Here is a 13519-nt window from a genome sequence, read left to right as displayed (position 1 = left end):
TTTAAAATATATTTTTAATTTTTTTTTCATAAATTACCAAAAACAAACAGTTTGACCTAAAATTAGAAAAATTTGAATGGCTTTTAGTTTTTGAATGGCGTGACATAATTTAAGACGTTTAATTTTATTGCGCAGATCATTGAAAAAATAGTCAAATTTCACAGTACAACCTTATCAAATTTTCAGTCTACCAAACCCTACACCACACTAATAGAAAACAGCTTTTAAATGCATTTCCAATCACTTTCCCGGGATCGATCCGTGCAGTCCGATCTCACGCACACTTTCCTTCCACAGCCGCTCGGAAATCTGATCATCAAAGGTCGCCTTGGACTTGGTCTGCTTAAGGTTGGTCACAAAGTGTCCGGTGGCCGGATTTTTCTCCACCGTGTTGACGTTCTCCGTGGCACAGTAGATGATGTTTTGGGCGCCCTAAAAGGAAGAAATTTTAGAAATATTTCAAGGTTTCGTTTGGGGTCAAGTACAAACCTGCTTGGACGAACGAAGGAACAGCCAAACAATTGGTGCAAACATCACGTAGTGGTACCACTTGGGGTTGTAATCCCGGAAGAAGTCCGTGTTACACAGTCCTGGACACAACACGTGCACGTCGTAGCCTTTCTTGTGGAGCTCCCGTGCGTAGTAAAAGTTCATCAGTTTTGCGTTGTTGTACAGCATGTTGAACCGATCCCGTGGACCACGTTCAACCCACTTGCCCAAGTTATCAAAGTCGATCTTGGCGTTTTTCTCGTGCATTTTAGACGAAACTACCACGATTCTAGCTGAATTTTGCAAGATAAGGTCCTTCAGCAGCTCCACCAGCAGGAAATGTCCCAAATGCATAACGCCAAAGTGTACCTCGTAGTTCTCCTTGGTATACTGCGGCGTCTTAACAGCCAGTCCAGCATTGTTGATCAAGCAATCGAACGTGCCGTAATTCGCCTTAATTTCCGCCGCAAACTTTCGGATCGATTCAAACGATGCCAAATCCAGCTCCACCGGAATCAGCATGCCCTCCTTCGTACCCCTCCGAATCGCATCGATCGCCGCCGTAGCCTTCTCCATGTTCCGGCAGGCCAGCACGACCGTGGCCTGGCGAGCGGCCAAAGCGGCGGCCGTTTCGAACCCTAGCCCGGTGTTGGCCCCGGTTATGATGTACATCTTACCCTGCAGCGAGGACCGGTTCCGGACCCAGCCCCACTGAAGTTCGCGCAGTTTTCGGATAACGTAAATGCCGGCTCCGACCCCGACCGGGATTAGCCAGTAGAGCAGGGTTGAGGACATTTTCGGTTGTTACGAGGCGGACTAGAATAAGGTGCGGATTATTGTTTTGGAACTTATTACGTTAGAAACTAAGATTTTTACTGGTTTCAACATTTTTAATGAAAGTATGTTTAATTATGTTTCTTAACGTTTTCAATTGGGGTACTTGAAAATCGTTGTTTCGCTCGACGTCGAGGAGTGAACATCTACTGCAACCCGGACTTGGAGGTAGATGGCCCGGAGGCATAAAAACAGCTGTCCTAAAGGTCGAAAAGCAGCCTAATGAACTAGGAGTAGTCCAAGCCGAGACAGGCAATGGTCAACCGGAATAACCGGAGACAACATGCCATCAGCCAATATGGTTAATATGGACTTAAAACTTTTATGGTTACAATCCTCAAAAAAAGCCTTATCACAAGCTTCTAGCTAAATTCTTTGTCATGTTGGTCATGTCTGTAACATAACTCGTAACATATACACTCAAACCCCAGTGGTTGGTCACTTTTTCGTTTAACACTTTATACCCCGTTGGTTGGTCAAAGTCAAACTAAAAAGTGACGAACTGTCACTTTTTACACGGCGCTCACGAACACTATCAAAACAAACTTTTGGTAGTGTGTGTGAACTTCTTGTAAAAGGGGTGTCATATTAAAAAGTGACCCCGTTCGTTTGACAACAGTTGGTGTCAAACCATCGGAGTTTGAGTGTATAAATATGTTTGGAAAAGATGTAGTGATTGTCAAAGCGTATCTATATTTAAAAATAAATTGCGTTTATTTTTTAAAGGAGCGGCAGTGGCTGACTGGTTACGGTGTTCGCTTTGTAAGCGAATGGTTCTGGATTCGATTCCCATTTGCTCCCAACGAGAAAGTTAAGAAAAGAGAAATTTGAAAATAAAATAAAATCAGAACTTTAAAAATTTCAAAAATACAAATCTCGAAGTAGTTTTCAAAATGACGTAAGCGCCAATGGTAAACAAAGCCCTTTTTGCATCAGTATTCAATCTACTTACGATAAACCAATTTAAAAAAAATATTTGAGAGTCCTTTAAATGCCCTAGACTGAAAATGACTGATATTTTGTTTAAATTAAGAGAAAAATAGAAATTAGTGTCGAAGATCACGGTGGCTTTAAGGTCTTTTGAAAACTAACCCGAGAAGTATACAAAAAATCAAAAGTTTAAAAATTCAAAAAGAAAAAAATCTAAAATTGTAAACTTCAGAACTTTTTAATTTTAAATATTTAATAATGTTTCAATTAGAAATTTCCAATTAAAAAAATTCTAAAATCTAAGAATATGAAAAATAAACAGTCTATATTCGATTGTCTGAAGTCCTCGCCAAAATTTAACTCCAAATATTTTTTTAACTTTCTCAAAATTTGGGTATCCAGCCTAAATTATTTAAGAATTTAAGAACTTAAGAATTGAATAATTTAAGAATTTAAGAATTTAAGAATTTAAGAATTTAAGAACTTAAGAACTTAAGAACTTAAGAATTTAAGAATTTAAGAATTTAAGAATTTAAGAATTTAAGAATTAAAGAATTGAAGAATTTAAGAATTTAAGAATTTAAGAACTTAAGAACTTAAGAATTTAAGAATTTGAGAATTTAAGAATTTAAGAATTTAGGAATTTAAGAATTTAAGAATTTAAGAATTTAAGAATTTAAGAATTTAAGATTTTAAGAATTTAAGAATTTAAGAATTTAAGAATTTAAGAATTTAAGAATTTAAGAATTTAAGAATTTAAGAATTTAAGAATTTAAGAATTTAAGAATTTAAGAATTTAAGAATTTAAGAATTTAAGAATTTAAGAATTTAAGAACTTAAGAACTTAAGAACTTAAGAATTTAAGAATTTAAGAATTTAAGAATTTAAGAATTTAAGAATTTAAGAATTTAAGAATTTAAGAATTTAAGAATTTAAGAATTTAAGAATTTAAGAATTTAAGAATTTAAGAATTTAAGAATTTAAGAATTTAAGAATTTAAGAATTTAAGAATTTAAGAATTTAAGAATTTAAGAATTTAAGAATTTAAGAATTTAAGAATTTAAGAATTTAAGAATTTAAGAATTTAAGAATTTAAGAATTTAAGAATTTAAGAATTTAAGAATTTAAGAATTTAAGAATTAAAGAATTGAAGAATTTAAGAATTTAAGAACATAAGAACTTAAGAATTTAAGAATTTAAGAATTTAAGAATTTAAGAATTTAGGAATTTAAGAATTTAAGAATTTAAGAATTTAAGAATTTAAGAATTTAAGAATTTAAGAATTTAAGAATTTAAGAATTTAAGAATTTAAGAACTTAAGAACTTAAGAATTTAAGAATTTAAGAATTTAAGAATTTAGGAATTTAAGAATTTAAGAATTTAAGAATTTAAGAATTTAAGAATTTAAGAATTTAAGAATTTAAGAATTTAAGAATTTAAGAATTTAAGAATTTAAGAATTTAAGAATTTAAGAATTTAAGAATTTAAGAATTTAAGAATTTAAGAATTTAAGAATTTAAGAATTTAAGAATTTAAGAATTTAAGAATTTAAGAATTTAGGAATTTAAGAATTTAAGAATTTAAGAATTTAAGAACTTAAGAACTTAAGAACTTAAGAACTTAAGAACTTAAGAACTGAAGAATTTAAGAATTTAAGAATTTAAGAATTTAAGAATTTAAGAATTTAAGAATTTAAGAATTTAAGAATTTAAGAATTTAAGAATTTAAGAATTTAAGAATTTAAGAATTTAAGAATTTAAGAATTTAAGAATTTAAGAATTTAAGAATTTAAGAATTTAAGAATTTAAGAATTTAAGAATTTAAGAATTTAAGAATTTAAGAATTGAAGAATTTAAGAATTTAAGAATTTAAGAACATAAGAACTTAAGAATTTAAGAATTTAAGAATTTAAGAATTTAAGAATTTAAGAATTTAAGATTTAAATTTAAGAATTTAAGAATTTAAGAATTTAAGAATTTAAGAATTTAAGAATTTAAGAATTTAAGAATTTAAGAATTTAAGAATTTAAAATTTAAGAATTTAAGAATTTAAGAATTTAAGAATTTAAGAATTTAAGAATTTAAGAATTTAAATTTAAGAATTTAAGAATTTAAGAATTTAAGAATTTAAGAATTTAAGAATTTAAGAATTTAAGAATTTAAGAATTTAAGAATTTAAGAATTTAAGAATTTAAGAATTTAAGAATTTAAGAATTTAAGAATTTAAGAATTTAAGAATTTAAGAATTAAGAATTTAAGAATTTAAGAATTTAAGAATTTAAGAATTTAAGAATTTAAGATTTAAGAATTGAAAAATTTAAGAATTTAAGAATTTAAGAATTTAAGAATTTAAGAATTTAAAATTTAAGAATTTAAGAATTTAAGAATTTAAGATTTAAGAATTTAAGATTTAAAATTTAAATTTAAGAATTTAAGAATTTAAGAATTTAAGATTTAAGAATTTAAGAATTTAAGAATTTAAAATTTAAGAATTTAAGAATTTAAGAATTTAAGAATTTAAGAATTTAAGAATTTAAGAATTTAAGAATTTAAGAATTTAAATTTAAGAATTTAAGAATTTAAGAATTTAAGAATTTAAGAATTTAAGAATTTAAGAATTTAAGAATTTAAGAATTTAAATTTAAGAATTTAAGAATTTAAGAATTTAAGAATTTAAGAATTTAAGAATTTAAGAATTTAAATTTAAGAATTTAAGAATTTAAGAATTTAAGAATTTAAGAATTTAAGAATTTAAGAATTTAAGAATTTAAAAATTTAAGAATTTAAGAATTTAAGAATTTAAGAATTTAAGAATTTAAGAATTTAAAATTTAAGAATTTAAGAATTTAAGAATTTAAGAATTTAAGAATTTAAGAATTTAAGAATTTAAGAATTTAAGAATTTAAATTTAAGAATTTAAGAATTTAAGAATTTAAGAATTTAAGAATTTAAGAATTTAAGAATTTAAGAATTTAAGAATTTAAGAATTTAAGAATTTAAGAATTTAAGAATTTAAGAATTTAAGAATTTAAGAATTTAAATTTAAGAATTTAAGAATTTAAGAATTTAAGAATTTAAGAATTTAAGAATTTAAGAATTTAAGAATTTAAGAATTTAAGAATTTAAGAATTTAAGAATTTAAGAATTTAAGAATTTAAGAATTTAAGAATTTAAGAATTTAAGAATTTAAGAATTTAAGAATTTAAGAATTTAAGAATTTAAGAATTAAAGAATTTACGAATTTAAGAATTTTAGTATTTAAGAATTTAAGAATTTAAGAATTTAAGCATTTAAGAATTTAAGAATTTAAGAATTTAAGAATTGAAGAATTTAAAAATTTCAGAATTAAAGAGTTTTTATAATTTTTTTTATACATTTTAAGATTATTGAAATTAGAGTTAAGGAATTAAGTTATTAAGGAATTCTAAAATTAGAGAATTAAAGGATCGACAAGTTTAAAAATTTTGAAATAAAGAATCTAAAAATTTTAGAATTTATGAGATTTTTTTTTTTTTTGATTTTTAAATTTTTATCTTTTTGAAGAATCTCAAGCGCTAAAATTGAACTGTCAACTTTTCTTGAGGGGTTCACAAAAAGAATGGGCAACTTTTCTTGACCGTGCTCCTTCCAATAATTGCTATTGGGAAAATGTATCAAACCGAAAAAAAACTTGAGGCAAATTAGACATTGTTGAATCGATTTTATATTTAAGAATATTTACATAAATGATACATATTCCAGCAACATAAAATAAAATCTCTGAAAAGGTAATAAATCATTAGGAAATACTACAACAAAACTCAGATCATCCGCAGATCGACGACCATGTCCTTCATCCCGCCACCGTTAGTCAAATCCTTTACAAAAACAATTGGTTAGAAAGCCCATCTACTTAGCGCCGAATATTTTCAAAAATGTACACAATCTCCTCCACCACCCCACTATCAACTGCTGCTCGCACTCCCAGCCTTCGCTATCGCGCTGACGCTTTCCTCCCACAGCCGCTCGGAAACGTGCTCGTCGAAGCGAAACTTGGACCGCCTCATCTTGACGTTCGACACAAAGTACCCGGTGACCGGATTCTGCTCCCCACTGGTGACACTGTCCGTCGCGCTGTAGATGATGTTCTGGGCGCCCTGCGTTACGAGAGGAATGAAGGAGAGTGGTTTGTGGTTGGTTTTGCGCTGGGTCTCTCACCTGCTCGGCGGAACGTAGCATGAGCCACACGATGGGCGAGAAGATCAGGTAGTGGTACCACTTGGGGTCGTAGTGGCGGAAGAAGTCCGTGTGGCAGAGGCCCGGGCAGAGCACGTGCACGTTGAAGCCGCGCTTGTAGAGTTCACGGGCGTAGTAAAAGTTCATCAGTTTGGAGTTGTTGTAGAGGCGGTTGAGGCGGCTGTCGTAATTGACCCACTTGCCGAGGTTTTCCAGGTCTATGCTGGCGTCTATTTCGTGCATTCGGGACGATACGACGACGACGCGAGAGTTGTTTCTCTTCAAGTTGTCTTTTAGCAAGTCTACTAGAAGAAACTGACCGAGATGGTTCACACCAAAGTGGATTTCGTAGCCCTCTTGCGTGAACTCTGGTTTTTGAGCTGCTAGTCCGGCGTTATTGACCAGGCAGTACAGATCCGGATATTTTTCGTTGATCTGCGAAGCGAACATTCGAATCGATTGGAACGAGGCCAGATCCAGCTCCATCGGGATCAGTTCGCCCTCGGATGTGGTTTCGCGTATTTTGTGGATGGCTTCGTCGGCTTTGGCCAGATTACGACAGGCCATTATAGTCGTTGCCTGGCGAGCGGTGAGCGCTTTTGTCGTTTCGAACCCCAACCCCGTGTTCGCCCCGGTTATGATAAACAGTTTGCCCTTGAGGGACGACGTGTTTGTGACCCTGCCCCATTTTCGGATTTTATATCGTCGCAACGCGAAAACACTTGCCGTTAGCACACTGGCCGGGATCAACAGCTTGGACGGGACAAAGAACATGGTCGCATGGGGGACTAAAATAAAGAACAATTGGAAGAATACGTTTGAATTGGCTTTAAATTTCATGTTTATTTCTTAATTAGTCGTAATGATATTTCTAACATTCGAATCGAAAACCTTCGAAGTTAGCGGTTCCCCCGGGATGTAAAACGGGTTGCAAACCGCGTCCGTGTACAGACTGTGCAGGTTTCTGAACATGCTGCGCACTTCGTTCTCCCGGAAGGACGTGTTGCTCGAGTCGATCACGATCACAAACTTCACCTTCGTGTTGGTGACGTAGCCGTAGATCTTGTAGATCTCCGTCGAGTTCAACAGCCCCAGGTAGAGTTCCCGGCCGTCCGCATTTTGCTTCTGGCTGGAGGCGCACTTTTCCTCGATCACGTCCAGCGAGGCGTGCACCTGGTACTGGAGCTCGATCTCCTTGTCCACGTTCGCCGTCGCAATGTACAGCGGCGAGTTGTCTTTGCCAATGATTGAGACACAGGCGCACATTTCTAGTTTTTTTTTTGTAATATTTGCGTGACTATCCGGAGGGAAAATCCTTTTTGGAAAACTACAAGAAAGATAAAAACAGTACAGAGAAGTTGGTTAAAAACTAGAAATGCGTTCTGTGCTCAACAACAAAAAAAAAATCAAAAAATTCAATGACAAATCGCGGTCTCAAAGATGAACGAACGATTCAAGGTTCCCAAAGACATCTCTTTCTCTTGGCCAAAGCCAACAAACGATGAAAGAGGAAAAGCAACGAAACAAAACTCTGTTGTGAAACTTATCGGTTCGATGTGCAGCAGTGGACATGATCGTCGCAGCGCGACAAGCCCAAAAGGAAAAACTAATGGGTAAAATACACACAGATACACAGAAGAAGAGAGCATCAGAGAAACTGGTTTTCCTCTTGAGGTTGAGCCTATCAAGTAACGGAGCTCTTGGGTGGTGGCCGAAGGTAAACTTGGCAGAATTGCCACATTGGAGTACGCTTTTGATGACGAAATTTGCTTATTTTGGGAGATTTACTCAATGATTTAGCGTTGAACGGTAGTAATGTATTGTAAATACAAGCTTTCCGTAGTATTATAAACCAAGGGGGGTTGGAGCCAAAGCAGTATGGACAACTTGTATTCAAGGTTCTTCAAACTATAATATAAAATTTTGGAACTTTCCTACCATCAAACTATGAAATATTGTAACCATTATCATCTGCTTACCTTTTTTAAGAGATTTGCGCAAATAAACCTAACTTTTTGATCAAACTTTACGAAAAACACTCAACTTTCTGCCAAATCATCCACTCGCGACGGCCGTTTGTTTACAACTGAGGAGGATCCGTCAACGAGCCGTCTTTTGAAAAGGGCCTAAATCGTCTGAAGAAATCAACTGTGGTTGTGGTTTTCCAAAAACATTTACACGCTCACTTGATATCAGTTAAATTTGAAAAAAGAAAAATCAATAAAACTCATAATTGGGTATAAATCTCTAAAATTGTATCTCTACACTCACGGGTTACCACCAGTAAACATGGAAAAGGGTGGAAGTAGCCCTCAAAAAGGGGTTGTCTACCTTATGTTAACAGCTAAAGGCTAGTATGGAGATCGGAAGGAAAGGGGTCAAGAAACAGCTTTACGAACAGCAGAACAAAGGAGAGGGAGTGTTTTCTTGGGGCTTTTCTTCACCCTCTCTGGCTTGCTTTCACTGCCGCTGCTGCCCATTTGAAATTTTTCTTGACTGATTCCTTCCGAAGTGCATACACCGTTTAAAGGGTAGACAGTTACGTGTTAAGTTTTCGCGAAAAAACTGGATTTCCTCCTGATTTCTAGAACAAAGTACTGGATGTTATAGGCTTTTCTAAAAGAGCACACGATTTTGAACCAAACTGCATCAATAACCCAAAAGCGATGAACATATGGGTTATTTATGCGATCAGGGGCAGACAATGCGTTTCAATCAAGAATCTTTTTGTGTCTACAGTTTGTATAAAAAGAACAGCTCCTGAAGATTAAATCATATCGGAACCATAATATTTTACGATTTAAGAAAATAAACGAAGTTCATTCAAGTACTGATTGTCAAGGAAAACAGATTTGTCAATGTTTGATAGATTCAAACGCGCTGAAAAAACATACGTTGCCAGTGCCGATTTATTTTGCAAACTGTTTCCCTTGACAATCTGTACATTTCAGGGCCATAAACTACACGTAAACTTAATATTGCATGCTAAGCAATTTAAATAAGCCAATGTGAGTTTGTAAACAAAAGTATATCTTGATCAGTCCTAATGTTGACATCTACACACCAAATTTTAATTGCCATTTCAGTAAAATAAATAACTGAGTGCGATTCAGTAATCATCACTTATGCTAAAATTGAACAATGAACAAAAACATTGCTGAAAAATATGTGTATCAAAATATGTGTTGTTTTTTTTTTTTTTATTTTGTATTGTAATCTTTAAAAACAAAGGCAAGAAAATTGTTAATAACAAATGCCTCGACACTAACCACATGTTTTTAAGGTTTGGAGTATTGATGAAATGAATAACAGTACTGGAAATATTTCTGATGGCAAGCAAAATCAAATTTTGATAACTGAAATACCAACAACGATTGCTGAATCTTCAGCAATTGATCTGTCAAACTAACACAAAAAAATAGTGAATTTTCAGCAAAATAATTTGCCGTTCCTTTTGCTGAAATTTCCGTTTTTTGACAACCAGTTTACTGAAATTTCAGTAAACTATCTGTCAAAGTGACAAATGTCAATTAACTGAGAATTCAGTAAAATTTAAATTACTGAAATTTCAATAGATGAAAAATCAGTGGAACTTTGAAAAAACTCACGTGAGCAGGACACATTCTTTGTTTACAAATTCACATTGGCATATTTACATTGTTTTGCTTAGTTTGGAAATTCTAAGCCACAACAACTTTAGATAAAATGTATTAGCTTATCTTAAAAAAAAATCTGTTTTAACCTTTTCAGTTTATTTGAAGTGAAGCAATCAAAGCGTATTGTAGATGGAATTTCTCAAAAACAAATAAATAAATACCTAGTGAAGACATCGTTCACTTCTACAAGCCATCAACATTTATTTACACTTTTTTGCTTCAACACTCTTAAAGTGTTCCTTCACGAACGTTTCCCCCACCAATATCGGAAACACGAGACTCGCTTCCGCGTACACCTTAACAGGCGTTGCATCTTTCTTGATCTTCCCCCACGATATGGCCTCGTCCGGACGGGCACCACTGTCGCTGCCGTCAAACTCGGACGCCGTATTGATGAACACCGAGTAGTCTGCCCCGTTCCGCATCAAATTGGCGTTGCAAATGTGGTGTTTGATCACGCCACCCCCAACGATTATGATGCCCGAATTTACAGCCTTCACCGCCATCGTATTCAGCCGCCGCAAGTCCGAGATAATATCAAGAACCAGGCCGGGATTTCGGAACGAATGAAAGTACATCATATCTCCCAGGCTGCCGTCCGTCAGTGCGGGACTGAAAATTGGAATCTTGTTGCGAGCGGCCCAGTAGCAGATGGAGCTTTCATCGTTGATTCTCTCACCTAGGCGTTGGATTACCTTCGAGGGTGTCCACAAGGTTCCGTTCGCTTTTTGCTCTTGCAACATCTCGTCCAGCAGTGGGATGACCCAGTTCTCAAACTTGCAGTAGTTGTCGTTGGGAACGAGCAGATTTCCAATCCTGTTAATGCCCTGCTCTCGTAACCGCTTTCCTTCCAGCTCAAAAGATCCAACGAAAGTTGGGGCAAGGCATTTGATTAGGTCTTCTTCGACGCCCCCGGCCGTTGTTACGATGCAATCTACCAGTTTATGTTGCACCAAAAATCGGATCGTCTCGCGTACCCCACTCGACACCATGTTGGAAGTATATCCCAGGAATATCGTGCAGTTGGTTTTACGTTTGATAAAATCATCTTCCTCGTACACGTCGTGTTTGTCTTCGGGAAGGGCCAGAGCACGGCATTCGATCTGACAGAAATTGATAGAAATTTGGGGAGCTATTTACTGTGCGATCTAAAATATGTAAACAGACAATACAGTCGAATCTCCGGTTATCAATATTCAAGGAACCATCAAAGAAGAGAATCATCAATTCATAGAACGATGCAAAATTAACAAATGTCGAACATCCTTCAAAGCTTCGTTTCGCAAAGAAAAATGTCTATGCAAGCCATAAGAAAGTGAAATTATTGACAACCAGAAGAGATTTTGAAGCAAAAAGTATCCAAAGGACCCTAGAGGAAGAGATCCTTCAAGCAAGAGAAAATATCGAGCAATGAAGAGGACCGAAGTATGCAGTTTAGAGAAACTGAAGAATTCGTCGGTAGATGGAGCATTATTGAGATCGAGAATATCGACAACCAGAGTCGACTGTAATTATAAATATTTTGAACAAATCTATGTTTTGTTCAAAATCTTATAATTTTGTGATCAATTACGAAAACGAAACTATTGGCACTACGCACCCCGGGGCATGGCCTTCCTCTAACGTGGGATTTCTGCTCCAGCGCCTCTGACGAGACAGGAGAAACCGGGACCGACGTTTTACTTCACCATCCGATAGAAGCTCAGTGGATAAGGCGGGAATCGAACCCGCGTCTCATAGCATCATCGGGATCGGCAGCCGAAGCCGCTACCCCTGCGCCACGAGACCCACCAATTACGAATCAAGTTTGAATCAAAAGTTTAACGTTCCCAGACAAACTCAAAAAGAGAATATCAGAAATTTTAATTCCGATGCTTTATTGAACTACCGTAATCTGGGGTAAATCGGGACTGCAGTCTGAATAGGGACAGCAGTTTTTAGAGCACTTAAAGCTTTTAAATTTGGAAATGGATGTACACATTTTGTTGGCCTGAGTCTGTTCTAACCGAAACCAACCAGAAAAATCAAAATATTGTGCTTCAACATGATTAAAACTGCTGTCCCAATTCGCCCCATGTGTCCCGATTGGCCCCAGTTTACGGTACAGAACTTGTTTGAATATTCCCACAAAATCATTCAAAATAACTCATTCAGAATTCACCTTCTTACGGATTTTGATGGAATCAAACTTAATTTGATTTAAATGCCAGCAAAAAAAGTCCGATAATATAACTCATAAATGAGTTAAAAATTTCTTCAGAATTGTTTGATCGATTGATACACTTTTTTGTTTGACACTTTTTTAGTTTGTACCCCGTTGGTTGGTCAGAGTCAAACTAAAAAATTACTAACTGTCAGCGATGGAATAATCATCATCAAAAGAAAATCATTGGATGTTCATCAAGAAAAAAAATCCGAAGGGAGCATGTCTCTTCTCTCTAGCGCACGAAAGATCGGTAGAAGGAATCTAAAAAAATCATCATCTTGATTATTCGGCGGAATATCTTTTTCACTACTACACTTGCAAGTATAACGTCACACGTCGAAATATAACCTGTCACATTTCGTAGATGGGCATTGTGTGTAAACAAAGTGAAATAAATATTTTTCAGTGGTGCTGACAAGGAAATTCACAAAAAATCATCAGCAGATTGATTTTCTTGGAGAAGTTCGGGAGCGATTTTCTTTTGCGTGATTTGCCTCCTCTCTTTTTCACGGGTGAAGTAAGTTCGCAAGCGAAATTGATTTTTTTGCGATTATTCCATCCCTGCTAACTGTCACTTTTTACACTTCGTTTACGCACACTGTGTAAAACGTGACCCCGTTCTTTTGACAACAGTTGGTGTCAAACCATCGGGGTTTGAGTGTAACCCAAATCAGGGCGTTTTATATTAATATCAATTTAGAGTGTAGATGTTAAAATTAAACAAAGTTGTTTAAAATACAAAGACAATTTGAAGATAAATAAAACCTTCAGTACAAAATTCTTGAAAAATCTTTTTCTTACCATTTTGCGAACCTCCTCAATCGCTTTGCCCAAATTGGTTGCTTGAAATCCGGAATACGAATACGATTTAAACAGTGCCCCATAATCAAGGCCCTTGTTCCAGTCGTATCCCTGCACGGTCGGCGTTCCACTCGGCAGCTTGGAACTCTCCTGCAGAACTGCTTCCTTCGCCAATGCCGGTTCGTTCGATTCCATATTTTCACGAGATTTCACAAACTTTCACGAAATCACTCCGAAACACGCGAAACTCCTTCCGTTTTGTTTATCGCGGCCGGTCGGTGGTCACAGTTGATCAGAAGCTTCAAGCGCTGCACAGGGTGACACTCGCCGAAGCGCAGCTGTCAAAGTCAGCTGATTGCTTTTTTTTGTGTTTGCTTCGTCAACACACC

At 34.9% G+C, this 13519-nt stretch overlaps 2 protein-coding genes across 4 annotated transcripts; both read right to left on the bottom strand.

The window, feature by feature from the left end:
• Positions 1–65: 65 nt before the first annotated feature.
• LOC6034594 (trafficking protein particle complex subunit 2-like protein) lies at positions 66–8552 on the bottom strand. 3 transcript variants are annotated; one of them, XM_001844836.2, is made up of 3 exons: positions 8447–8552; positions 490–1305; positions 66–432 (listed from the first exon to the last, which is right to left on the bottom strand). In XM_001844836.2, the coding sequence occupies exons 2-3, from the start codon at positions 1282–1284 to the stop codon at positions 241–243; spliced, it is 987 nt and encodes a 328-aa protein (XP_001844888.2). In that variant the 5' UTR covers positions 1285–1305; positions 8447–8552; the 3' UTR covers positions 66–240. The 3 variants fall into 3 exon arrangements, with proteins under 3 accessions (XP_001844888.2, XP_001844887.2, XP_001844886.2); XM_001844835.2 differs by lacking the exons at positions 66–432; positions 490–1305 and adding exons at positions 5996–6388; positions 6450–7255; XM_001844834.2 differs by lacking the exons at positions 66–432; positions 490–1305 and adding an exon at positions 7285–7794.
• Positions 8553–10309: 1757 nt separating this feature from the next.
• LOC6034591 (probable deoxyhypusine synthase) lies at positions 10310–13405 on the bottom strand. Its single transcript, XM_001844833.2, has 2 exons — positions 13131–13405; positions 10310–11226 (listed from the first exon to the last, which is right to left on the bottom strand). The coding sequence occupies exons 1-2, from the start codon at positions 13323–13325 to the stop codon at positions 10324–10326; spliced, it is 1098 nt and encodes a 365-aa protein (XP_001844885.2). The 5' UTR covers positions 13326–13405; the 3' UTR covers positions 10310–10323.
• Positions 13406–13519: the final 114 nt, after the last annotated feature.

The sequence above is a fragment of the Culex quinquefasciatus genome, chromosome 3 (genome assembly GCF_015732765.1).
Source record: "Culex quinquefasciatus strain JHB chromosome 3, VPISU_Cqui_1.0_pri_paternal, whole genome shotgun sequence".
In the NCBI taxonomy this organism is placed as follows: domain Eukaryota; kingdom Metazoa; phylum Arthropoda; class Insecta; order Diptera; family Culicidae; genus Culex; species Culex quinquefasciatus.
This window is presented reverse-complemented; position numbering and strand designations above follow the sequence as displayed.